This window comes from Rhinolophus ferrumequinum, chromosome 12, assembly GCF_004115265.2.
Source record: "Rhinolophus ferrumequinum isolate MPI-CBG mRhiFer1 chromosome 12, mRhiFer1_v1.p, whole genome shotgun sequence".
Classification (NCBI taxonomy): domain Eukaryota; kingdom Metazoa; phylum Chordata; class Mammalia; order Chiroptera; family Rhinolophidae; genus Rhinolophus; species Rhinolophus ferrumequinum.
The window spans coordinates 67464252-67489937 of record NC_046295.1 but is presented as its reverse complement, the minus strand read 5'-3'; the positions used below and the strand labels follow the sequence as shown (position 1 = coordinate 67489937).

The following is a 25686-nucleotide window of genomic DNA, read 5'->3' as shown; positions in this document are numbered from 1 at the left end:
GGGTGACAGAGGGAGCGCTTTAAATCCCGGCAAGCCAGGGGGCCTCTCTGGCTGTCCCCCCAAAAAGGTTCCAATTTGCATCTGCAAACTGAGAGATGCTGTGGCAAGAGTCTCGGCCAGGAGGGAGTTTGTTCCACCCCTTACGTTGCTCAGTACGGCCCTGAGAGTGTTAGGACACCCTCCTCCCGTTACACATGCGTGAACCCTCAGTGAGCCCCATCCAGGGATCCCAGACATAACTTTGCTTTTTCTTGGAAAGGCATAAACCTCAGTGTGGTGTGCTGCCTATCTCGAGGAAATGGATACATTAGCATTTAATATATGCAGGGCTTTTAGAGTAAAGAAACTCTTTTAAAAATGAAATCTGGCCGGACCAAACTGCAAGGGCTCTTGGTAGTAAAGAGTGATTAGGTCTTCTCTAACTCCCATGCCAGTCCTGAGGTTCTAGTGAGGGGACTAAGGGTCCAGAGGGGGCTGGGAATTAAGGGCTATATATGGAAGAGGTCAGAAGATTTCCTGGAGATGGAAAATCCCCAAACAACCACCGCTGTTATTTGGAGAGTTCACTCAGAGCAGGGCGCTACTCTAAAGGGTTGACTGTGCATTATTTCATTGAATCCTCTAAACCCCCAATGCCGTAGACTGTTACTTTTAACCCCGATTTTACAGAGCAGGAAACTGCCCCTTTTGATAAAGGAAGAGACTTGTTCAAGGTCACAGAACTGTGGAGGACCTTGATTCAAATGTGCTCTGATTGTTTCCAAAGCTTACAGTCTTATGTACTTGCTGGACGGTTCTGATCCTCCAGTGCTTCTCACCGGTCACTGCCCTGAGCTCCTTATTCACGTCACCGACAGGGGCCACAAGCAGTTCTTCTCCTGCTCTCCATTCACCCCTCTATTCTGCTCTCAAAGAGCAAAGTCACATATGCACAAGGGTCACAGGTGGGACCTGTGAGTTAAGGTGGGCTTTGTTCAGAAGAAAAGTATGAAGGAAACCCAGACTGATTCCAAGAGAATGGGACCGGTGGACAAGTGGGGCTGGATGTGTGTGTTCGTGCGTCTACACTCAGGCAGGCCTGTGGGCTGGAGATAGTTGAAAAATCTAGGAACTTCGACCAAATTGGCATACCACCCATTATGACCAATCCCAACACAGCCTGGGATTGTTCCATGAGGAAATATGTCCTGTAACACAGTTAGACATTTGAGTTGTTTTCAAAATAAACTAGTGTGCAAGCTCAATGAGCTTGATATAAGTTATGTGGTCTTTATTTAAAAATGCCAATTCTGTGGCCAGTCCTTAAAAAAAAAAAATAAAGTTAGTATTTTAAGAATGAAAGTCATCTGGATAAATGCTCTCAGCGTGTGTACTGGTTTCATCCAGGCCTCCGTTACGAGGCTGCAGGAAGGCAGCTCTGAAAAACAGTGCCGACAAGAAGGAATCCACGTGTGTACCCAAGAAGGGAGGGAGCGTTTCTCCAGCACCTACTGTGTGCCAGACCCTGTGCCACTTAAGTTTCCTGTCATGTCCCAGGAGAGCTGTTCTCACCCAATTTTTATAGATGACAAACCAGTGACTCTTATTGAGGAACGGGCCAAGGTCAGTCAGCGAATGAACAGTGGATGCAAGATTCAACCCCTGGTCAGTCTCCAACACACATCATTTTTCTACTATACCAGGCCTGACTCCTGTTATTGTTTTAATGACTATTAGTCACGTTAAATAAACTCTGATATTCTGATTATAAAATTCCAAGCTATTTTTCTTTTTTACTGGAAAAGAATGAATAAAGTTACTGAAAAAAAAAATAAAACAATGCCCTCTTTCATCTGCACGCTGGTTAACTCTTCCCAGAACTCTTTCTGGGATATTATTTTATGTGACCTTCAAGGCGGTGTGATCCAGGCGGTCAGATCTTATTATTATTATTCCCTTTTGGAAGATATGGAAATGGACGCACAGGCAAATCAACAGACTTGCCCAAGATTGCATAGCTAAGAAGCTACCGAGCCATAACTAGAATCCATTTCCCCTGCATGACGTACCAGTCACTCATCCCTTTCTCATACTTTCCCTACATGGCCCCCAATCCCTTTGCTCTTACCCACCTCTTTTCTATCACTACGAAGCCAACTAATGCTGCCAGACTGTGTGCCTTCTCTACCAGAAAACCTTTCCTAATTTCTCCAAAGCACAGGGAGCCTGCCTTTTCGCACAGTGCAGGGAAGCTTTGTCATCTGTGGGGTTCACTTGTACATTAATCATCTTGCCGTCTCTTGAATGACAAGGAAGCAAAGGGCATTAAACCACAGCTTGCAAGCACTTTCAGGACAGAGATTACATCGTAGATCCCTAGGGTATTGATCACAGTGCCTCGGATACTGAAGGATCTTAACAGAATGGGGATGATGGGTAAGAACACGACCACACTAAATAGAATCTGTCCACGCTTCATATGGTCAGCTTGTAAGATACCAGGGCAAAGTACGGGGGCTGACATGTCTTGGGACAACAACATGAGACTCTGGGTCCGGCTCTCAGCTCACCCCACTCTCAGTGTGAGGCCTGGGTCAGTGTTTGCCTCTCTTGGGAGCCCAGTCTCCTCGTCCACAGCAAGAGGGGGTTGGACCACTCCAGTGCTCCTTTCAGCTCAGAGTCCCTGATTCCACACACCTTTTCTAGATTTGGAGACATCGTGGGTGAAAGAAATGTATGTTCCCTGGAATCACCCCAGAAAAGAAGTGAGAGACCCCAGTGAATGAAGGTGAACCATTGAATGGAGTCTGACAAGGGCAGGGGAAGAGACTGAGGGGGGAACTGCAGCTGCCCGCAGAGGGGTCAGGGAGGCTGCCTCACTGTTCCCTTGCCGAAGACTTCCAGCGATGTCAACTAGGGTCCAATCAATCAATCAGTCAGTCAATCAGTCAGTCAATCAATCAAAACATGGCAATGGGAATCCCCTGGTTACATTAAAGATAATAATAAAGCGAAGACAAAGAAAATGTTTCCCTATGAGCCAACAGTATGTAAGGGGAGTCTCTTTTTTTTCCATCTGCTCCATTCCACATGAATAGATATTCGTGGACAAAGGTGAAATACACCTAATGGTGCCAGAGCTGGCAGACTGGGGCGGGGGGGAAGGTCCAAACAGGAAGTTGGTGGGTTTATTGCAACATCTTCTTGCAGTGGGGTACATACAGACTAAAATGCCAAATGCCCCAGGTTGCCTGCTTCTGGGGATGTCTATCAGTACCCAGGTTTTCCACTTTATTTATAAAAAGGCCTGCCTGTGAAGCACATTCTGACTTATTAGTAGACATCGCTGACAGCTGCAGATGAAGTTCTGCCTACCTGGCTCATCTCCACCGCAGTAGAGAATGGCCAAAGAGCATCGGAATGTCTGTTTCTGACGGACCAGTCTGATGGAAAGACTATTACTGCTCACACAGACCGTTCCTCCTGGCTGACACAGGGGTCCTTTCACATCGCTGATTGCAATGGCCTCTTTACTTGTCTGTCTTTATCCACGAGATGCTGAGCTCCAAATGGGCAGGGACTGGGCTGGCACAGAGGGAGCGTTCAACAAATATTTACTGAGAGAAGGAAAAAAGAAAGGGAGGGAGGAACGAAGGACATGAAGGAAGAGAGGGAGGAAATAAGGAAAGAAGGAAATAAAGTAAGGGAGAGAGGCAAGGAGGCAGGGTGTAGCCTGATACTAGAGTTTGCCATGGGATGAACTACACCTACCTCTGCCTCTGGTCTGCACGCAGCCATGCTGGGGGACTCTGGGTTCCCCAAGCGCTTCCTCACCTACTCCTCCCCCACCCCCTTCTCATGCAGTACCCTCTGCAGGGACTGGCCTTCTCTGTGTTCCGGACACGTTCCGTTTGCTTACCCACATCCACTGCCCACCCCTCTCTACCCTGCGCTGTGATCTTGAGAGGCTGGCCTCTTTGAGTTGCATAAACAGGTTCCTTTGGCTTGTGGTTGCCAGTCTGGTTCCCCAATGGGAAGCACGGGCAGGAGACTAGAAGGCAGGGAGAAGCGATGTATAGAGTGTAATCTTCTGGCTCCCTTCTGACCAGCGGGTCATAGATTGGCTACTCCTCTCTACTGAGAGTCACAGGTGCCAGGAAGCCCCTCTCCACACAGCCACTCTCTTGGGGTTCCATACCCACTCCCCGCCTCTTGCCTCTACAGGCCAAGGATAGAAATGGCTCCCCCAGATTGCTGACCCTGACCTTGCCGGTTGTCCTAAACCCCGCCTACACTGTTGCAAATAGCTTCTCCTTCAAAACAGCCCCTCTTCAACTCTCCTTAATTGTTCTTTCCAAAGGCTCCACCTCTTTCCCGCCAGGACCCTGACTGGTGCCGACTGCATCTCTGCCTCTCAATGTACTGCCAGTTCCGCGAAGCCTCCTTAGATCACGCCTGCCCCAGCCAACTGACCTTGTTTCCCCAGAAGAATAAATCTCTGCTTTCTAGGTCTCCTGCGCCACTGTGTGCCACTAAAACCACACATCAGAGCTTCTTATGTTTGACTATGACTCCCTTACTTAAGTGGAAGGCCCTCAACGGTGAGAAAAGTGTCCCACGCATTTCAACACCCCCAGTGAATAATAGCAGGGAGGCTGGCAGGGGTAGACGTGCCCAATAAATGCCCATAAACAGGACAGAAACAGTCACCGTTTGGTTTCCTAAAATGCTTTGGAACAAGATATCGTCAAAAAGTTGGGCTGTGTACTGCTCACTTCCGAGTCCATGAAGGCTGCCTTTTCCACCATCGCTGTAATCCTGGCGACAACCTCACGGTGCAATGCGTCAGGTGAGGCGGAGTTCACTTCCCTACAGAGAAGCACTCCCCTGGAAGGACCATTCTGATTAGGGAGGACATTATCTGTTACGCAATTCAAAGCTGCCTCCTGTCACTGCCACATGCCGGTCCCAGCCACGGCTTAGAAACCATATTGAATAACTCTGCCCCCTTTTGCACAGGACATGCTTTTCTGATACTTGGAAGTGCATGTGCCATGGTCCTGTGGTCACAGCCCTGTGAGAATTTTCTCACCCAGCCAAACATTTTCAAATGATTATATGAAAAGGCTGCTGGCCCCCTCCCTGTCCCCCTCTTGGTGCACCCCTCAATTCGCTGTCCTTATCACAGCCTCTTACTCACTGCCAATGTAGCTCTAAGATAATAGTGCTTCAATGGCTCCAGAAAGATTCTCTTCCCAAATCACTTACTCAGGACTTCATAATCCCAAGCGCTTGAGGACAGCAGGCAAAGATAGAGTGAGGACAAGAATGTGAGGGGTGGGTACCGGTGGCCTGCAAGGATGCCAGGGCAGCCCTGGGAAGCTGTGCCACAGCGGACAACCAGGCTGCAGAAATCGAAAGCACCCCGAACCCTAGTATGACCCTAAGGGACTGGGTGAGATGTGTCCCGCAGTGTCCTCTAGGGAAGGGAAGGTTTTTGACCCAGTGATCTCCACAGATGTTTCTAGGTCTGACATTTGATACCACTTTGATCTGCAGTCTTAGATCTGCTGGAGCTGGGTGCTCTCCTACAACATAAGAATTCTTGAAGAACGCGGACTGAAGAGCCCACGATTTATTAGATAAAGAATGAGTTTAAATGAGTTCAAAGAAATGGCACTTCTCTGATGGCACCTGTCAATGTGCCTAGCTGCATTACTGGTGGATCTTATTTTACTCAAGACACTTTTATAGAACTCTGACACTGCTTCACCACGCTCATGGTATTTCATTTTATATCCATTCATTTTTGCTGTATATTATAAAGGTGTTGGTTTGCAACATTTAGGGGGAGGGGGAAACCTAGTACTTCACCAGAGATCGAAAATGAGTAATTTAAATATTATCTTTACTGCCTTTCCCCATTAAAAAAGAAAAAGAGAGAGAATGGAGAGACAAAGAGAGAGACAAACACCCTGGTGACAATTAGTTTAGTTCTTTATTAAAGATCACCTAGATAATGTTAATCGAATGTTCACTGCTTCTATCACAGGTGCCTCTCTTCTTTCCTTTTTTCTCTCTCATTTCTTCCTCCCTCCTCCATTTCCTCCCCCTCCTCTTTTTTCTTTCAATTCGAAAAGCAAATACTTCTCTACAAAGTTCCACAGGTTTCTCTCTGCACACAGGAGAGCTGATGCTGCCAGAATGCTGTCACCCCCGGCCCTGTGAGGAGATGACACGTTGCCCCGTGGGGCTCACCCAGGGCTCACGACTTTCCCAGCCAGCAAACCAACAGGCCCTGGCGAGGAGCGGTCACAGCACTGGCCCAGGGCCGCTCACAGACATTCTGAGCCCCATGACTTAGAAAGAGGGCGGCCATCGGAGCCTGCCAGCCTCTGTATGCTGATTGCGAGGTATCCTCGTATCTGGGGCCCCCAGCCCATCCACACCAGCACAGCGCCCTGTCCCAAAGGCCAGCTGTCCTCGGTCCTGACCCAATCATACTCAGCAGTTTCCCCCCAAGGCTTTACAAAAGCCACCCTGACTGTCACTCCTGTCCTTTAACACTTGCCTCTTATTGTGCCTTCAACTTAAAAATACCCTCCTTCAGTGAGAGCTTTGGAGTCAACAGACCTGGGTTCAAATCTGAGCTCTCCTTTGTTAGCTGAGTGACCTGAGGTAAATCCCTTCATCATTCCGAATCCTGCATTTCCTTCAGCAAAATAGAAGTCCGGGTACCCACCTTCCTGGCACTTGGTAGGTGCTGAATAAACACGTGTTGCATGAATGGATGGATGAATGAATGAATGACAAATGGGTGAATGACTTCCAGCCATTCGTCCTCTGCCATGCCCACTCTGCGTGGGCACGTAGGTAACTGCTGGGAGTCTAGTTCAGCAGAACACATACGAGTGCTGCATTGATCTTGGAAGCCTTGCATTGTGACTTCACCGAATGACTTTCCTCACCCATGACCTTGGCAGAGTCATTTTACTCCCGAAGGCCTTCTATTTCCCTGTCCATCAAATGCAAATATTAACCCCTATCTTGTCTTTGTGCCAAATTCTGTCAAAGCCCAAATGAGATTAGAGATGAAAGGGCACTGTGACCTGGAAGGACCTGGCCACACACCAAGGCTTCTTCCCACATGGGCTGTTCATGTGTCTGAGCCAAGGTGAGAGTCCAGGGGCCCGCCTGGTGCCAGGAAGCTGAGCTGACGTGCTTTCTGGCTTGCTGCCAGGTACGACATTCTCTTGCCAACATCGTCATTCCTTTGCACATAGGTATTTTGTCTGTGCAGGGGAGGCCCTTGCTCTTTTGAGAGAGACATAAAGAGAAGAGTCAGCAGAAAACCTGCAGAGGTCTGCAAATACGCTCAGGCTATCAGCAAATCCAGGGTCCGATGTGTTGGACAGAATGGAAAAGTTCAGTGTGAATCTGGGGCATCAGAAAAGTGGATGTGAACTGTCTCTCTGGCTCAGAAGTCGTTCCTCCAGGTCCCACATCGAATATACATCACCCATGGGTCCCCCCTTGGAGCTCCTGGTTAGAATTGATAACACAAGAGAGAGGCTACAAGAGACATTAGACAGAAGACCCCCCTTTATACCTTATCAGCAGGACACAAGAAGCTCCTCTGCCTCCAGGGTCTTCCGTTCTTCCCCAACCCAATCTCTGATGTCCAAATTGTACCGAAACCTCCCCCGAGGTACTCAAACTGCAATTCAGTCTTTTTTCTCTTTGATCGCTCCTGGCACTCCCTTTACACAGTGCATGCTACCTTACATTATACAAATAATGACAAATACACTTATTGAGAATTAATTATCTGCTGGCCACTATGAGAGAGACTGTGCTTTATACGCCTTCCCTCACTCTCCACCCTCAGAGCAGCTTGACCAAACAGGTACCATGATTATCACCATTTTACACATGAGGAAATAGCATCGAAGAGGTTACAAAGTGAAGAAATAGGATCCCTGAGAGCTGAACCCAGGCGTCCGATCCCAGGTGACCCCAGCTTTACCTGTACTGTCTAACAGACCACACTGCTTCATTCAGGATGGTAGTCGCTAGCCCCACGTGGCCACTGTGTACCTGAATCGGGGCTAGTGTGGCTCAGAAACTGGATTTTAATTGTATTTAATCTCAACTAACTTAATGTACACAGTGAAACGTGGCTAGGGACTACGTATTGGATAGCAAACTCTGACCCAGTCTACCACATACGTTTCAGCAGCTACTTGTACTCTGCTCCAGTCACCCAATTTAGACTCTGAGGTCTTCGAGAAAACAGGGTTCTGAGTTTTCCTTCTCAGCTCAGAGTAGGCACTCAATTAAACATTTTTGTGACGAATTATGCTTGCATATGGTCCCCATGATTACGTGAGTACAGACTGGCCTCAGTCACAAAGCTACTGTGTAAACTGGGGAATTCCCGAACCCTTATGGGCCTCAGGTGACTTGCCTATAAAATGGGGGACAAGTTCAGCTCTGAACTGGGCATCATCCGCCCAGCAGGTCTTACCTGTGTGGAGAGTCGGGATCGAAGCAAGTCTTGGTGACGTCGGTGATGTCAGGGTCACAGCACTCTCCGCCGTCAAAGTTGAAGCGTTCGTAGTTGCAGTCCATGTCACACACCCCATTCTGCTGCTTCTTCATGAAGGCGGGGTGGCGCAGGTGGCGGCAGTCCCCCCCGTCGTGGCCAGTCAGCGTGTGGTTGCACTCGGGGTCACAGTTCTCGTCCCCGATCTTGCCGATGTCGCGTTGGCCAGGATGAGGCGGCGCCGCAGAGAGGAGTTGTTCACCTCCAGCACCTCCAGCTCCAGGAGATGTTGTAGAGCTTGAAGGTCTCGGCCAGCTTGCCGGTGCTGCGTGTCGATCTGCTGGCGGCTCACCGTGGGGTTCTCGTGGCCGTCGTCGTGCAGGTGACCACGCGGTAACGCACCACCTTGGGCCGGCGGAAACGTGGCAGCTGGTTGTAGCTGGCGATGACTTCTGCGTTGTCACACAGCGTCTGCCCACACAGAGGCGGCTCCAAGCTCGTGTCCAGCAGGAAGCTGTGGGCAGCGCTGAATTCCACCTGCGGGCTGTTGCCGTCCTTCATGGGGGACCAGGTGCGCTTCACATTGTCCCAGTTCTCCTGGAGGAGGAGCTGAGGTAGAGGAGCATGGAGGCCATGCGTCTCCATGTCCAGCAGCACCTCCCGCTGCGTCCTGGCCACCTTCCACAGACTGAAGCGCTCGATGTAGCCCCGGTAGTTGTGAGTCAGGGTGCTGCCTCCCAGCATGAGCACCTTACACTTCTGGGTCAGCGGGCTGAAGATGCCACCCACCTGCTCCCCAGAGGTGGCCACTTGGCACATTCACATAGAGCTTCATCAACCGCCCATCGTAGGTGGCAGCGAGGTACACCCACTGGCCTGGCAGGTAGCTGCGGTGGGCACTGATTGTGGTCACTTGTCGGGCCCGGTCTGTCTTCAATGAGAAGAAGTAGCGCGGGTCTCTGTTGCCTTGGTCACTGACGGTGTGAATGCCCACGACCCATCCTCGGTCACGAGAGGTATAAGAACATTGTCATACAGCCCTATATGGCCCCAAAAGAGAAAGGTGAATAAATAAAGGATGGAAGAAGAGGGGTAAACTATTTCTCTCCAATAAATTTCTACCAGGATGTCTAGACCAAAGTCTTTCCAACTGTTGCTCTATGGGGTCCTGGCAGTTACTGAAGGGGCCTCTGGGACCACCCTGAGGGCAAGGCGAAGGCCAGAGGACCTGAGGGGACAGGGGAGTTGGGTTTGCGGGGAGGGGGTTCTTACCACAACTGTAACCCAAGCAGTTTCACTTTTATTTGCTTTGAATATGGAGCATAGAAAAACAAGTTGTTGTTTGAAGAATGAGTACTTGAGCTAAACAAAATACCACCACCACCAATGATGATAATTGGAATCTGAAAACCTTTGATTTTGCAAAGCTGTGAAATGGGGAAGAAGACTTTCTAATTAAGGGGGTATTTTAAGTGTAAGATGATATAGGTGAGAGAGAAACAGAGGGAAATATCAATGAATAGAAGATGTTCCTTTAGCAGAACCATAACTTTGAGTGTACATCAGCCGTTAGCAGTCATCAAATGATCAGTGGTGGTGACTCGTCGGCAAAGTTGGCCTGAAGAAGTGAGCATCAAGCAAAGCTAACCCTCTGTCTCTAACAGGAGTCCTGGCGAGCCCTGACAGTCAGTCCCAAAACAAGGCAGGCATGCTTAATATCTGAGCTGGAAAGGTTTTTAAAGATCACCGCTTTCAACTCCTTCCCTTGACAAGTAAGAGAGTTGAGATCCAGAGAATGGAAGGCATTTGTCAGGTGACATAAAGTCATTGACAAATTTCCTGAGACCCAATTCAGTTTGTTTTTCTCTAACACTAAAGCGAATATTAAAAAAGAAAAAAGAAACATACACACACACACACACACACACACACACACCACACACACAACCCAGCAGTCTCTCAACATAAACAGATGTTGGAACTCCTGCATAATAGCTAATAATAAGTAAAAACTACCAAACAACTAATGGCAGGTCAAGCATTGTGCTAAGGTCTGTGTCTGCATTAATTCATTAATCCATGTAACATTCCCAAGGTGGTGACGTTAAGTTTACAGGGGAGGAAATGGACATTAAAGAAGGTAAAGAGATGGGTTTAAGGTCAACTGGTTGGTGAGTAGTTCTGGATCCGTCACACCCTGGTATTCATTGCCCTCTGCACTAACTCCACACGTCACCCTCTCCCTCATCAGTGCCACCATGGATCAGGACTACACCATCTGCCTGGGGGCGTCACAAGTTTTAGTTGGGTGTTTGGGAAACTTCCAAGCCAGACTTCTCTACACTTACTCTGGGAACCCCAGGAAGTCACTTAGCAGATTCTCTTTGGATCCAATTATCTTAACAGTCACCAACCCCTATTCCCCAGCCTTTGTGGAATATACCCAGTGTCCTTGGCACAGACAGGTTGTTGGACGGGGAAGAGGACTTTCTAATTAAGAGTGTACTTTAACTGTCAGATGATGGATCCGGCCAGGTGGGAGGAGAATGAGAAGACTCCGAGAATGAATCAAAGATGCTCACTTACAAGGACGGCCCCTCCTTTCAGCTGGAGAATTGCTGCAGTCACCGTAACTTTGAGTGTGCATCTGCCATGAGCGCTCATCAAATGATCATGGAGAGCTTCCAGAAAAATCCATGGAGGAGGCTCATACAGTCTTTTCTCCTTCGTGGGCCCCAGGGCCCCGGAATTTGTGTCAGTCTCTCTGTTAGCAGCTGACGTGGAGGGCAGTTTGGGTCAGCCACTTAAGTCTGCCTACACTTCTCTTCCCACTCCCAGGCCAACAGACCGCCATGAAATGGCCAGAGTATCCTCATAAAATCAACCTGTTCTCACGGTCTGGGCAACCTGGTGAAGCACCGAGTACCTCTTCTGGGCCTGGGTTCTCCACCATGTGGCAAAGAAGGGGAGTGAATGGAGTTCCCCTCACATGCTCTGTCCAAGTCTGTTTTTCTGTGATTCCAGGTTTCCCAACAGCTAAAACAGAAACCACCTCTTCCAAGAATCTCTCCCTGATCATTCTCTTCTCTGTGAGGAATGATCATTCTCTTCTCTGAACTCATTTTACTTTTAGGAAACTGGACACTTGCTCTCTGGTTTTAGTCATGCCGCCCCACCCCCTCCCACCCCACACTGGATGCTTTCTGACAGTGATGACCCATCTGAGTCATCTGTACCCTGTGTCACAGCTTGCTCCATGACTTACCTACAGCAGGCACTCAGTGTCTCATGAAGGAGCCTATGAGTTATTCTAAACTGAGTGAGAGAAGAGAGGACAAACAGAATCAGGGGCACTGATTTTTGTCTTCACGGCTAACGAACAGAGAGAATCAGAAGGCAGAGTGTGTTCTTGGTAGGGGAGAAAGTGCAGGGTCTCTGGACTCAGGGTCATCCTCATGACGACAATCACTAGCTATATATCTGGGGCAAATCCCTTCACCTCTGTGGATTTTAATTCCTTCATCTGTATCTCTCTTTAAGTTGTCATACTTAAAAGACATAGCAGTGTGGCTCTTGGCATACAGTCTGGCTCTCCAAATGGAAGTTCATTTTTAAGATGCTGGAGGATCTGGGAGTGAGGTCAAGGATGAAAAATAGAAAATGACAAGAAGCAGAAAACAGAAAGGCCAGAGAGAGAAGGCATCTTGACCAATACATCAAGAGCAGGTAAGATGAAGGCTCGAAAAAGCACCAGTCCTCCTCCCACTGCAACCTTACTTAGAAATCATAAATTCCCATGGGCGTAGCTGCTAGTAGGAGACTGTGCATAAAAACTACCTCCCCAGTGACGTTTCAGAAGCCAAATTTTTGACTCCAGATTTGGAATGAGTTACCTACCCACTAGGAGAATCAAGGAGAGCAATGGTTCCTGGAGCTGATTCTCTTGTGCCCCCCACCACCCCACCTCTCAATTCACCTTCTCTTCCTTCCCTGGCTAACCCTCCTACCCCCATACGCTTAAGCAGAAAATTCTTCTAATGAGGAAATTAACATCAGAAATAGGATTCTCTCTCTCTCTCTCTCTCTCTCTCTCTCTGCAGGTTTTTATTTTGCCAGGGGCTCCCAGTCCCTGGTTTTCCTGTTGCCTTTGGAAGGTGGCTAGCTGGGTTAGCAAGGTAAAATGTTTACACATCTGTAGGGTGCCGTCAGTTCAGAACCTTCCCGGGCTGGGGACCCTGGCTCAGGCCACCTCTGTCTGCAGTCAAGAGAGAAGAAGGAAACAGTGAGAAAAGGCCAGACTCTGCACCACTGAGCAGGGGACTAAGAGGTGATTTAGCCCCAGGAGGCAGAGAGGAAGGGCAAAGAGAGGGTTTGCAGCGGAACCAAGAGGAAACACATTCAGGGAAATGGGAGCCTGAAGCAGTCGCTTCAGAAGTTCTGAGGGAAATATTTACCTGGAGTGTAAGTGGCGAAAGGAAATTACTGAGCTTCAGTAGGGATGGGGTGAGGCATAGAATGGTGACGGGGACCTATTTCTGTAGGAAAATATTTTCATCAACAGAAGTCACATTTCAGGGGGTTGGAAGAGGGTCCACTGCTGTATCACCAGCCCAGAACCGGGGACGTGGAACCATGTGTCTGGGCTCAGCTTGCCAGGTGACCTTGCCTAGGACCAGCCACCCCACCCCTTATGCTGTGGGGCTCATTTCCCTTGTCTGAAAAAGGAGGGGTTCGGCTTAAATGACTCCCCACTACAATCTAAGAGGTCTTTCATTCTCTGTTAGAACGGTTCCTTCTAAGTAGGAGGTGCTCACAACTATGTTGATTTGAGTCGGATGCCTCATGCCCTTCCCGATTCTGGCGTGCTTAGGTCCCCTCTCTTCTGGGTCTCTGGAGGACATGGGTATATTCCCTACCGCTCTCCACCGTCTCTCCCCGTGGTTCTCCAGGAAGATAGAGACATAGTGGAAGAAACAGTGAGAGGAGGTCTGAAGTGAGCACCATCTGTGTGGTACTGGAGGTGGATCCCAGGGGACGGATCCCCACCTGGCAAGATGGAAGGCCTCAGGCAATCCCGCACACACCTACATCTAATTAGCACAAGGCTGCCTCCAGGCTGTAAGTACATGGAGGCAGACAGTGCAAGTGGGAGAGAGCCCGTTCCCAGGCCCATGTGAGGTGTCTGGGCGTGCTGTACAGATGGAGTGTGGAGGCTGGACCAGGGAAGGGGCTTGTCCTGGCTGCATGGTAATCACCGGTCACTCGAACCCGGGTCAGCTGGCCTTTCTAACATGTCCCTACCTTCCTGCAGGTAGGCTTGCTGTGAAAAGGGCTTCCTATCCACACCCAGAAGCTTGATGTTTATTGTCATTGCCTCTTTTTCTTCTCATCTACTCACTACACTTCACCCCAGAGGTGAAGAGCGTGTATGAAGGAGGCAAGTGTGATGGCAGAAGGCTAATGGGGCGTCTCCCGAAACCTTGGCCAGGGCTAGACTGGGAGAACCTCCGGGCTGTGGGGTTACCCTCTATGGATCACTTTAAACGTACTCCAGGACAGCTTTCTCTGGCCACTCCATTCCACCCCAGGCACAGACAAATCTTTCTCCCACATATTCACCCTGCTCCTCCCTGTCCGAAAATCCACCACTTCTGTACATACAACGTCTGGGTTTCCCATCTTTGTGTCCATTTGGTTCCTTTCAAAACGCCTAGCATCCAACGCAGAGCCTGGTACCTTGTAGGTGCCCCACAGAGTTTGTTATTAAAAGAAAAAATAAAGGGAGGGAGAGACATTTCTCTATTGCTGTCTTCTTTAAAAAGCAGGTGGCCCTTTATTTAGAACTTGCCAGGTACCATGTGCTCTGCATTAATCCTCTTAATCTTCATGACAAAATTGTCAGCATTGCCCATTCTTCAGAGAAAACTGAGGCTGAGGAAAGGGAAGAGGCTTATCCAAGGCAACCCAGCCCAGAGTGCAGGCCTGCAGGATTCCCAGCCCAGGCTCTGAATCACATCGCTGCATGAAGTGCCAAATGGGGGCCGTTTGAAGGCACAGCCCCTCCAAAAATATTTCCGTAAGTCCCACAGCACCAATGCAAGCAAGGTGAACGGAACTGCAAGCCGGGAGGCTGCTGCCCATGCCCTTACTTCTGCCTGAGCCCAAAACACTAAGAATCAACGGCTCTTTATGACTCGTGTTTAATCTGTTCTACTTGGTTCGCCCCACTTCACAGGGACCCAGGATTGGGCCTGTTGTCTCCCTGGAGTTGGGAATACCTCCCTGAGCTCATGCTTCAACATCTGGACTTCCACTGCGAGATTCCTTGCCTGCTGGTTTCGGACCCAAGTTTTTGTTTTTCGTTTTTTCTTCAAGGTTGCTGTCACTCGGCTGCCTCTCATCATTCTTTCCATTTGTTATGAGCTGAATCGTGTCTTCCCCAAATTCCTATGTTGAAGTTCTAACCCCTAGCACCTCAGAATGTTACCTGATTAGGAGGTAGGGTCCTTACAGAGGTCATCGAGCTAAAATGGTTCCCGAGGGTTAGCCCTAATCCAATATGATTGGTGTCCTTATAAGAAGAGGACATTAGGACACAGACACGTACAGAAGGAAAACCATGGGAAGACACAGGGAATGCAGCTGTCTACATGCCACGGAGACTGGCCTCAGAGAAATAAATCATGAGAAAATAAATCTCTGCTATTTAAACCACCTCGTCTGTGGTCCTCTGTTATGATAACCCTAAAAAACCGTAACACTATCATTCACCGAGTTTTCCAAGCTCTCCCACCAAAATTTCTCCAATATCTATCCCATCTTCCACTGCTTTGTACCCAGTTCAGAATCCTTCTCTGGATACGTATGATACATTGCCTCAATTTACCTGATTCCTATTGTGAACAGAGCAAGGTGTATTAAGAAGATACAAAAATCGGTGGTGTGGTCACCACACAAAGGAAATGTTCCTTCTAGGGGAGGGGTGCTTCTCAGTTGCAGCTGAAATGTGCATTTCTGAAACACCTGCTATGTGCTGAGCAGGTATATAGCTGCTTTGTCACATATAACCCTCATAGCAACCTTGTACCATCGGTGCTATTTACAGATGAGAAAACTGAGACTCAGAGAGGTGAAATCACCTGCCCAAGGTCACACAGCACTAAGCAGTAGGACAAGCTGGAATTCAAGACTTCCTGATATCAAGTTCAGTTTCCCCCTCAGACAAGTGGAGCCTCAACTATGCCTCTATCCTGTGTTTCTTTTTTTCTTCCCTTGAAGGTTTTCCCAGGCTGGTTTAACTCAATGCAAAATTAGCTCTGATAACATTTGGCTTTCTTTCATCACTGTCTAGGGAGGACAATTAGCAAAGGATGAGAATTTACATCGAGGTCCTGTTATTGTTTGTTTTCTCTCATTGGGAGAGTGGAGGTGGGAGGAGAGAAAACTCCCCCTGGGGTCATTCCTGCCTGTGACAAAGTAGCATTTTCAAATAAATAATGATAACAACAATGAACGTTTGTTGAAAGTGTCTATGTAGCAATCTCTCCGCTAAGCACAAACACCTCATTTAATGCTCATGGTGACTGACCCAGGGAAGTGGGCTGCCCTGATATTCCTTTGACAGAGAAGGAAACTGAGGTGTCGCAAAATTAAATGATTCCCCCCCAGAGACCTCAGCTCGAGAATGGTGGCATCACCACCGGACTTACTCGAAAGCCGGAGCTCTCCTCCGGATGCTTTTCATCTGCCTGCCCAGTGAGAAAGGAGGGTTACACCACAGTTCCCTTGCCTCTCATACTGCCTGGACTCTGAGATCCCAGGCCCATCAGCCATCGCAGCCTGGGTTCCCACTGTGGGAGACGGAAGGTCATGGAGGAGGGAGAAGGAAGAAAGGTAGGCAGTTTCAGGCCTTCCCACTTAAGGATGCCCACCAGCTGGGGCACATCTGCCAGGGGGATCCAAGCACAGATGAGACAGTGCGGGGATGGAAACCGGGGACTTGATGTCAACAATCTCGTTTCTTTCAGGAGGCAAAAAAAATCAAAAGCTAAAAGTTGGAGCCGGTCCCTTTCTTTGGTGTGTTTTGTTTTGTTTTCCTTTCCGTGATTTAATGGCTGGTATCAAAGCTACAGAGGAATGCTTGAGAGAGCAATCCTATGGAAAGCTTTTATCTCTCCAGAGGAGAGTGATTAAAACGGACATATTTGGGTTACATGTCCCTACGGTCCCCACACTTGGTGCAGTTAGGGGGAGGATCACCAAAATGACCCCAGAAGACTCGGGAGCCCCAGGCATTCAGAGGAAGGCTAGGAAGTCACAGAGGCAGGTACCTGAGTACCGGAGGGACTGCTCTTCAGTGCCCTCATCCCTCCAGGACACCTTGGCTCAGACGGTTGAGCTTAGGCTCAGTGGAAGGAGGAGGCTTGAAGTAAATCAGACCTGGCTAGAGTCTCCTCCCAAACTATACTGAGTCCTGGACATCCCTCTCTTCTGGTGTAAAAGAGCCTGGAGCATCAAGAATGACTCTTTGGGCAATTCACAAGGTCAAGATCAGCTCAGGTGCCTCCTATGTGTTGACCATGCAAGTGGATGGGTGGGGCCAGATTTTCTTTTGCAGGACTGCGTGGAGTAGAAAGAATGTCCACAGTGGCATGTGTGTCTGCTCTCTGCCTATATTCTTTTTCCCTGTTGGGAGCCATTATCTGAAAGTCCCCTGACTACATGAATCCACTTGCCTTTTTTACTAGCTGTGTGACCCTGGATGAGTTCATTCAATTCTTTGAGCCTCAGTTTTCCCACACGTACTCCAGGGATTAAAAATCTTATCCTATAAACTTCAATAGATCGTTTTTCAGAGAGAAAGGAGATAAACGTACATCTCTTTCCTTGTAAACTATTTAAGGCTATCCAGATGTAAGGCAAGGTTGACAAAAGTGTGCCTAATGGTTCCTAAAACCGACAAGCTTTATTAGTACACAGACTTGTACTGTGTTTGGGATGGCAAAGTGTTCTTGAGGGCTCAGTGTGCAGCCGTGTTTCCTTCTGGCTCTTGGCTGCAGCTTGCCTTGTTTGCTTCTATGTAAGCAGGCTGTGTGGACATGGAAAGGTCAGGGTCTTACAGACCAACAAATGTGCTTTCAAATGCTGACGCTACCATTCGCTAGCTATGTGACTTGGAAAGTTGGGGCATCTCTACTAGTCTGTCTTCACATCTGTAAAATGGGGATGATACTATCTACCTCTGATGGCTGTAGGGAGAACTAATGAGATAATGAACGAACCAGGACTTGGCACATGGTCACTGGCAATATAACAAGTGTTAAACATGTATACTGGGGAGTCTGATCTGTGAGAATCCCAGCTCTGCCACTTGTTAGCTATGTAGCCTTGGGCAAAATCCCTTCACCTCCCTGATAGTTTCAACTGTAAACTGATAATAACAGTACTTAATGCATAGTGCCATTCTGAGGATTTAATGAGAGAATGCAAACACTCATTGGCATAGCACGTCATAAATGTTAGCTACACTTTGATATTACTGACATTAATTTAAGGATATTAAATATAAACGTCCGCTCTGTTTTTCTCAGAATTAGAACCATTTGTTTTTTGTTTTTTTCCCCCTTCCTTTGCGTTGTTAAATTTGATCCTTTCTGACTTGTTCTCTGAAACAGAGAAACATGTTTTTTGTTCTCTTTTTTCACACATTGTCAATGAAATTGGTGCATATAAATTTTAAAAAAAGGAAGTGAGAGGAGGAGAGGAAGAAAAAGACAAAGATAAAAGAGGAGGGAGAGTACGAGGGAAGAAAGGAAGGAGAAGGGGAAAAGGGGAAGGAGGAGGAAAAGAGGAGGAAAGGGAGGAAGAGGAGAAGGAGGAGGAGGATTCGCGCATTTTCTTTTTGTTCACCCTTAAAGGTTGCTGTAGCGTAAACCAGACCCTGCTAGACTGAGTGGTGCTGGTGGTGGAACGGCCCTGGAGAAGGCAGCCTACCTTTTGTCCTTTTGATGAGGGGAGGACATACGAGCTCTCCCAGCTCACTCATCAAACCTCAGAGGCCATGATACCCCTCCCCAGCAAATTGTCAAGGACCAGTGCATCCTGACATCAGCGTTCTTCACAGCAGCCCCAAGCCCGTCCCCTTCATCGTTCATGGAGGTAGGCCGAGTCAGAGCTGAAGTTGCCCTTGAAGTCATCCCGTTTGACACCCACCTCTTGCTCAAATCACCTGTATCACATCTCGACCAGTGACTGCTCATATTTCCAGAATCAGAGAACCCCTATTGGTTTGAAGAGGCCTTTGCACCTTTGGCCATGTCTCAGTTCTCTTCCAGTGTGAACCTAAATCGCCTCCTTCTCCTTTCCATTCAGTGGTCCAGGAACTGGTCTCCGGCAACTCATGGAGTTATTCTGTGTCCTTTACCTCAGGACAACCCCGGATGTGTCTGAGGGCTTTGATCATGTTATTCCTGACTCTCCTATTGTCCAAATTAACAAGCCCGAGTCCTGACTCATTTATCTATTTGTCCATTCACCACCCTATTCAACATGTACTCATGGGGCACCTACTGCATCAGGTCCTAGCTGGTCATCCAGGGTACGCACCAGACAGAGGCCACAACCTCTGACAAGAGACCTGCTAGTGCCTCATGCTAGTGCCAGCCCTTCTGTTGACACAATGTAGATACAATAGCAGGTCATACTGTGCAATTCGAAAGACCTACTGTTACCACACCTGCCTCCTTACTTTGCCCCTAGGATCACTACTCTGATTTGTTCTAATGCCATTCAGAGCCACATGAACCTATTGAGAAAGAAACAGACCCATTTCTGGCATGCCACGTACAAGATCAAAGAATGTCATGTGCATCACCTCTTTGAATTATTACAACTACGCTATGAGATGTGTTCTTTTGGTCCCATTTTACAGATGAGGAAAAAGAGACTCAAAGTGTTGTGCTGATTTGGCAAAGGTCATTTGACTTGAAACAACATAAATAGGATTAGAACCCAGCTCTGTGACTCCAAGGCCAGGTGTTTAACAAAGGCCTTATTTTTTTCTATGGCACTTCTGCATAGAGCCAATTTTTAATTTCCCCATATTGATTATATTCTCTATTGGTTATAACAATATGGGAAACGTGCTCAAGTTTAGTTGACATTTTACAGCGTACAAAGCATCTTAATTATTTCATTTGTTTCTCCCAGATCACTCTAAAGGAGGCAAAGCAGAAAGTATGCTTCTGTTCACACACATGGGGAAAGTGAGGCTCCGCCAGGGTAAGAGTATATGTCTGCTTCCCACTTTGCATCCAGAGTCCTCTGTATGGAGTCTAGAACATAAATACTCTGTAAACATTTGTTGAATGGATTGATGGCTGGCTGGCTACATAGGACAGAGAGACAGAGACGGAGAGGGAGAGAGAGAGAGAGAGAGAGAGAGAGAGAGAGAGAGAGAGAGAGAGAGAGAGAAAGAGAGAGAGAGAGAGAGACAGAAGAAGGAAAGAAGGATGAAAGGCCCATGCTTGTGAGGAAACCTGATTTAAGTAGATTTTTGAATTCTCAAACCATCTTTATAATACTGGAACAAAAGCCTCAACTTGGAGGCAGGAGTGGGCATCTTTGTGACATCGGGTCTTAAAGCCCCTTCTGCTTGCTTGCTGGCCCTCAATTTTTCCATATATATAGATGGGAGGTTGGCATCAGTGATCACTACATTTGGTTGTATGAAGTACGAAAAAAAGTAACAAGGAGTAAGGAAAGCACTGCTTAGCTGAGTGCTGGTGTGAATAAGCTGTGTGACCTGAGGCAAACCTCACCCTGTCTCTGGTGCCTTTTCTCCTCTGTGCAAGGAGAAGACTACAGTGAAATCACTTCTAGGGATTTTCTGGAAAATGTAGGGAAAAGACTCCTAAACTGGGGACTGGGGGTGATAAGAAATGAACTTTTGCCTTGATTTGTCGCTAAGTATTATTGATCTTGGGCAAATTCCTCTTCACCCACGACATTCATGGGCTCTGGGCACTTTGTCCTTACCCCATAAATATATATATATATATACACACACACACACATATATATATATATATAATTATATTTCATGATTGCATTGGTATAAAGATTTATATAATCAAGCGTCTGGGTTCATAATTGCATAGAAATTGTTATTATTATTATTGTATTAACTTTTTTCCTTCTGATTTCAAAAGAAATCAGGTCATTTTTATGGGCCCTTAAAAAGTACTGTGGATTTCAGGCACGGTGCCACCGCGCCTAATGGATAAGTCAACTTTGGGTCCATCTCTGGACCTCAAATCCTCACCCACAAAGTAGCATCGGGCGGGAAAACTGAGCACCTGTAGCTAACCCAAGCAGCTCCGAGGGGTGGGGAAGTTTCCTACATGGGCAAGCTAACTGATGTAAATTTCATAACTGACGCAGGCCCACAGCAAATAATGTAAAATCACACCTCAGACAGTGTGGGCTGAGCTCTGGAAATAAAAGCTCCTCTCTCGGGTGAGCCTGCCATCATCTCATCCTGGCCCACACAGCCAGGGGTGAGCCTTTCAGGGAGAGAGATGACAAAGGGAGATAAGGAAGGGACAGGGCCAGACAGGCAGATCCCTACTTCACAGGACTGGTGCCATCTGGAGTTACTCTTCTGTGCAGGGCGAGCAGTGATAGCTGATGGCTGCCGAGCGTCCAGTGTGTGCTAGAGGCTCTTTGCATGATGAACTCAGGAAACCTTCACAATAATCCAGGCAGGAAGAATTGCTATTATCTCCATTTGACAGATGAGGAAACTGAGACTCAGAGAAGCCCAAATTACTTGCCCAAACCTGAGTGACAGAGGTGGCGTTCAAACCCAGGCAAACAGACTCAAGGGTCCTTGTTCTTAATTTCTACCTCACGCTGCCCAGCCAGAGGAAAACTGACTATGTGAAGACAAGGGGCAGATTTTAATTATAAATAAATAACGCATAATAGAGTAAGTGTAAGCACAGCTACAAGCAAAGAGAGCTCCTTGACTTGGACAAGAAAGCTCAGGGAAATCTTCCTGAATGAGGGACATAAGAACTGAGCCTTGCACGAGGAACAGGAACTTGGTGGGGGGACCTGGGCCAAGACCCTGGAGCAGAAGGTGACGCATGAGCCAAGGTCAAGAGCTGTGACGTCTGCTCTTGATATAACTGAAGGTGCCCAGGAATCCAGGGAAACAAAATAGCAAGAGCTGTCTGAGGCCAGATTGCAAAGGACTGTGAATGGCATGCCACGAGATCTGAATTTTATTCCCTAGACTGTGGGGAATCTTTGGTGGTTTTTCAGGAAAAGAGTCCCTGGGCGTGGGGATCACTAGCTAGGGATTTCATGTTGTTGTTATTCATAGGGACACAGAGCTCAAAGAACCAGGACTCATGCCTCAGGACTCCCTGTCTAGTGCTCACTGGCTAGCTGGAGTCATTGAGCCTTAAGACTTATAATGAGAAGCATGGAATGTAAGCAAAATTTTGAAGAAAGAGGGCTGACAGACTTCCGGTATTAATTTTCTGTTGTTTTACTATCCGCTAGAAAATTGTGAATTATGACTCAACTCAAAGGAGCTTCTTAAGGCTCTAGATGAATAAGCAGTATTTAGGTGCTCACTGGGACTTCGGAATTTTCATTTTATTCCACCAAATGAAGGATGATCTAGCTCAGCCTTGAGCTTGGTCTCTAGTTGACCTTGATCAAATACCATCTACTTTCTGGGGCTTGATTTCCCTATCTACTCAACTGGGAGAGGGTGGAGAGTGGATCTCTAAGTTCCTTTCCAACTCTGATAGTCTATCACGTACACTCTTGAGGTGCAGTTATTGTATCTTCTTTGACCTCATACTCTGAATGCTTAGCCTGGGACCTGACACAAGGTAGACCCAATGAACAACTGCTGCATACATGGAATGAATTGAGCTTTTAACTCAGACTCCTGTGGAATCTTTAGGGGATTTTAAATGGAAAGTTCGGAATCGGTGATGATGTTTTAAACAACAAATAAACACATTAAAACAAGAAGATCAGTAACCCAGACAAGCTAGTGTTTCCTTTCTGGCTATAAAAGATGTTGAGGAACTGAAAGACTCTGTAAGTCTTTTAGAGAAGACTGATGGGGCGGAGGTCAAGGACACTGCAAGGTCAAGGGAGAAATGAAATGTGAAAAAGCATGGAGCTGGGAATATGTGTTCTAGGAACACCAGATAACTCTATTTAATCAGAAGAATCCACGTAAGTCAGTGGTTCTCAACCAGTGAACATTTGGTAATGTTTCTGCAAACATTTTTGATTATCACAACTAGGGCGGGGGGAGTGCTACTGGCATCTAGTGGGTAGAAGCCAAGTAAGTTACTAAACATCCTACAGTGCACAGGACAAACTCCCACGACAGAAAATTACCCATTTCAAAATGTCAGCAGTGTTGAGGTTGAGAAACCCTGATACGTACAAGGAACTAGGAAAGTTACAGAAAGAAACAAGGTTTGGGGAGGAAGTTGAAGGTGAGGCTAAGGAATTCTGACCTGATCTAGAAAGTTTTGTGGAGGAATAGTTAGAATGTGGACTCTGGGGACTGATTCTACCATTACTGGCTGTGTGACCTTGGGCAAGTCACTTAACCTTCCAGTACCTCAGTTCTGCCATTAGGAAAACTGGGATTATAATAGTACCTATTTCAGAGGGTCATTGTGAGGAATAAAGAGTTAATGTGTGCAGTGTACTCAGAAGAGTGCCTGGCACATATTATGAGCTAAATATGTTTGTGATTATCATTACCACGCGTAGGTAAAAGGGGAGCTACAGTAGACTCAAGTTCAAGATGGTGGCGTAAGAATTTCTGCAGCTGTTGGTAATCCTAGAAAAATGGTCTACAGCTACACAATCATCATGGGACTATTATATCCACCCAATCAATAATCCTTCTTCAATCAGCTTCTGCTTCAAATGACACTGCAGGCTGGACACGTGTGGGTCTGTCTTGCTGTCTGCCAGCAACTCTCTGTCTGGGCTCTGTTTTCCAGGTCGCCCCTGGTCCGAGCCAGCTTCCAACTGCCGCTCTAGCCCAGGCTCCTCACGGTTTTACAGAATAAGTACAAGGAGGCAGAGGAAGCCAGACATGGAGACAGAGGGAAAGACGGAAAGGCAGGGAGCCTTCCACGAAAGCTACTGCCCGTGACACACACTGTTTAGAAGGACTTCAAGGGCAGAGCTGGGGGCACGTTTGAGAGGCTTGTTTGAGCTTCTGATACTGTTCTCGCGGAGCCCTTGTTTGTAAACAGATATTTCTGCTGACACGGGGCTTTGGAAGGGCGGACAGAGTGGGGTAGGGAAGGGGAGGGTGTTGGAGTAAAAGGCAGGTTGTGTCCGCGAGTCTTAGCCCATGTGTTTGTTGTTGAGAATACAAAGACCTCACTGTATTAAATGAAAATGCTTGTTTTACAAGGCGAGTGGGAATATGATAGGTACATGTCGAAAATGCTTCGGAAACTGAAACAACCCCATGCCATGAGGGCTTCCTGCTACATCATGCATCCAGGAGCACACACGGATCACGAAGGCTCAGAATTACTATACGAGGGATTTGGGGGTTGTGGGCAAAGACAGTCCCAGGAGCCAAGTGGCTGTGGCCCCCTTCCCTGCTCGCTTTATGAAGACTGCACTTTCCCAAAGAGCCTGCTTCTATTTCAAGTTCTCTATTGGTTTCCCACCACCTGCTGACCTAAGGGTAGAAGCTGTTATTGATCTAAAATATTAGTTTTGATAAAGGAGTCTCCAGGAGTCTAGACCCAGACTCAGAACACTACTGGGAATACTTATAATTATGTAACTATGCAGGCAGACCGCTTTAATTTTTCCAAAGGAGTTTGCAACTTCTGAAGTGGGGTTTTCACACCAGTATTCTAGTAGAAGCAAAGGTTTCAAAGGGGGTTTCTCAGGGGATATTTTTCAAGGATTCACAGTGGCATAAGAGCAAGCCTTGGAGTCTCCTAACTCTTGCCCCAGCCCTAGCACAGAGCCTGGTAAGTGGAAGATTACATGGATGGAAGGGTAGAGGGAAGAGAACAAAGATGGATGGAAGAGTGGAGAGATGAAAGGATCGATGGATGGATGGATGAATGGATGGATGAGAGGCAGGGAAGGAGGGAAGGAAGAATGAGGGGTGGAGGGGGGGAAGAGAGCAGGCAGGTGGGTGTACGATTGGATGGATGGAAGACTGGATGAATATTTGGATTCATAGATTCGGGGTAAAATCCACAGTGAATAATTATGGTCAGGACCACCTCAGGCCACGTCTGAAGTGAACTTGCCAATTTTAAAAGTCAGAGAAACTCAGAGACCAGAGTTTGAATAAACAAAGTTGTAGATTATATTTCTAAGGAATAAACTAACTTGTCCTCAGAGGAAAAAAAGTCCCAAATTCTATTTACTCCAACAAGGGTACAGATGAAGGAAAGTGCAATTCCTCAGTCTGATATGACAATTCAACATCAACATTCTCATTTTCACAGATCTCCGAGAGTGTTCAGATTTGAGAGCTGGGAACAGGCTTCAGGAAATGACCTCTTATGCCCCCTGCTTTTCGGCATTTCAGTCATGATTTGGAGGCCACGGACCCCTTTAGGAAGCTGATGAAAACTTTGGACCCTCTCCCCAGAAAAATATGCACAGTTTTTACACTAAATGTCTTGGGGATCACAAATCTCTTCAAGTCCTCCTCGACCAAAGAACAAGAAACACGCCCCCTCCCCTGCTGTGTTGATCTGAAATAGGAGTGCTAGCCAGGTATTTCAGTTGGTAATGGTAATAGTCAAGAAATGGATGGTAATGAGATTAACCAAAATACTAAGTCACAACTAAAATAATAACATCAACAATCAATTCACACCGTGATCATGGTATAACTGAGATTCTACTCTTGCCCTCACCCCATCTATTCTCCACATAGAGTCAGAGTGATCTGTGCAAAATATACAACAGATACTGTAACTTAACTTGTTTGCAACTTTTTGATAACTTCCTAGTTCATCTAGATTAAACTCCAGATTCCATGACCTGGGCTGCCTTCAGCTCCAGACACACACCACCTCCAACTGGCTTGTACATCTGCTCCATTAATGTCCTGAAGTAAGCCT

The 25686-nt window shown here is 47.3% G+C and overlaps 1 protein-coding gene across 1 annotated transcript in view; it reads right to left on the bottom strand.

The window, feature by feature from the left end:
- PAPPA (pappalysin 1) overlaps positions 1–25686 on the bottom strand; it is a 234916-nt gene that overhangs the window by 193397 nt on the left and 15833 nt on the right. Inside the window, 5 exon segments of the mRNA XM_033123868.1 lie at positions 8507–8744; positions 8747–8908; positions 8911–9341; positions 9343–9553; positions 9556–9564. Of these exon segments, the coding sequence (XP_032979759.1) occupies positions 8507–8744; positions 8747–8908; positions 8911–9341; positions 9343–9553; positions 9556–9564 (1051 nt within the window).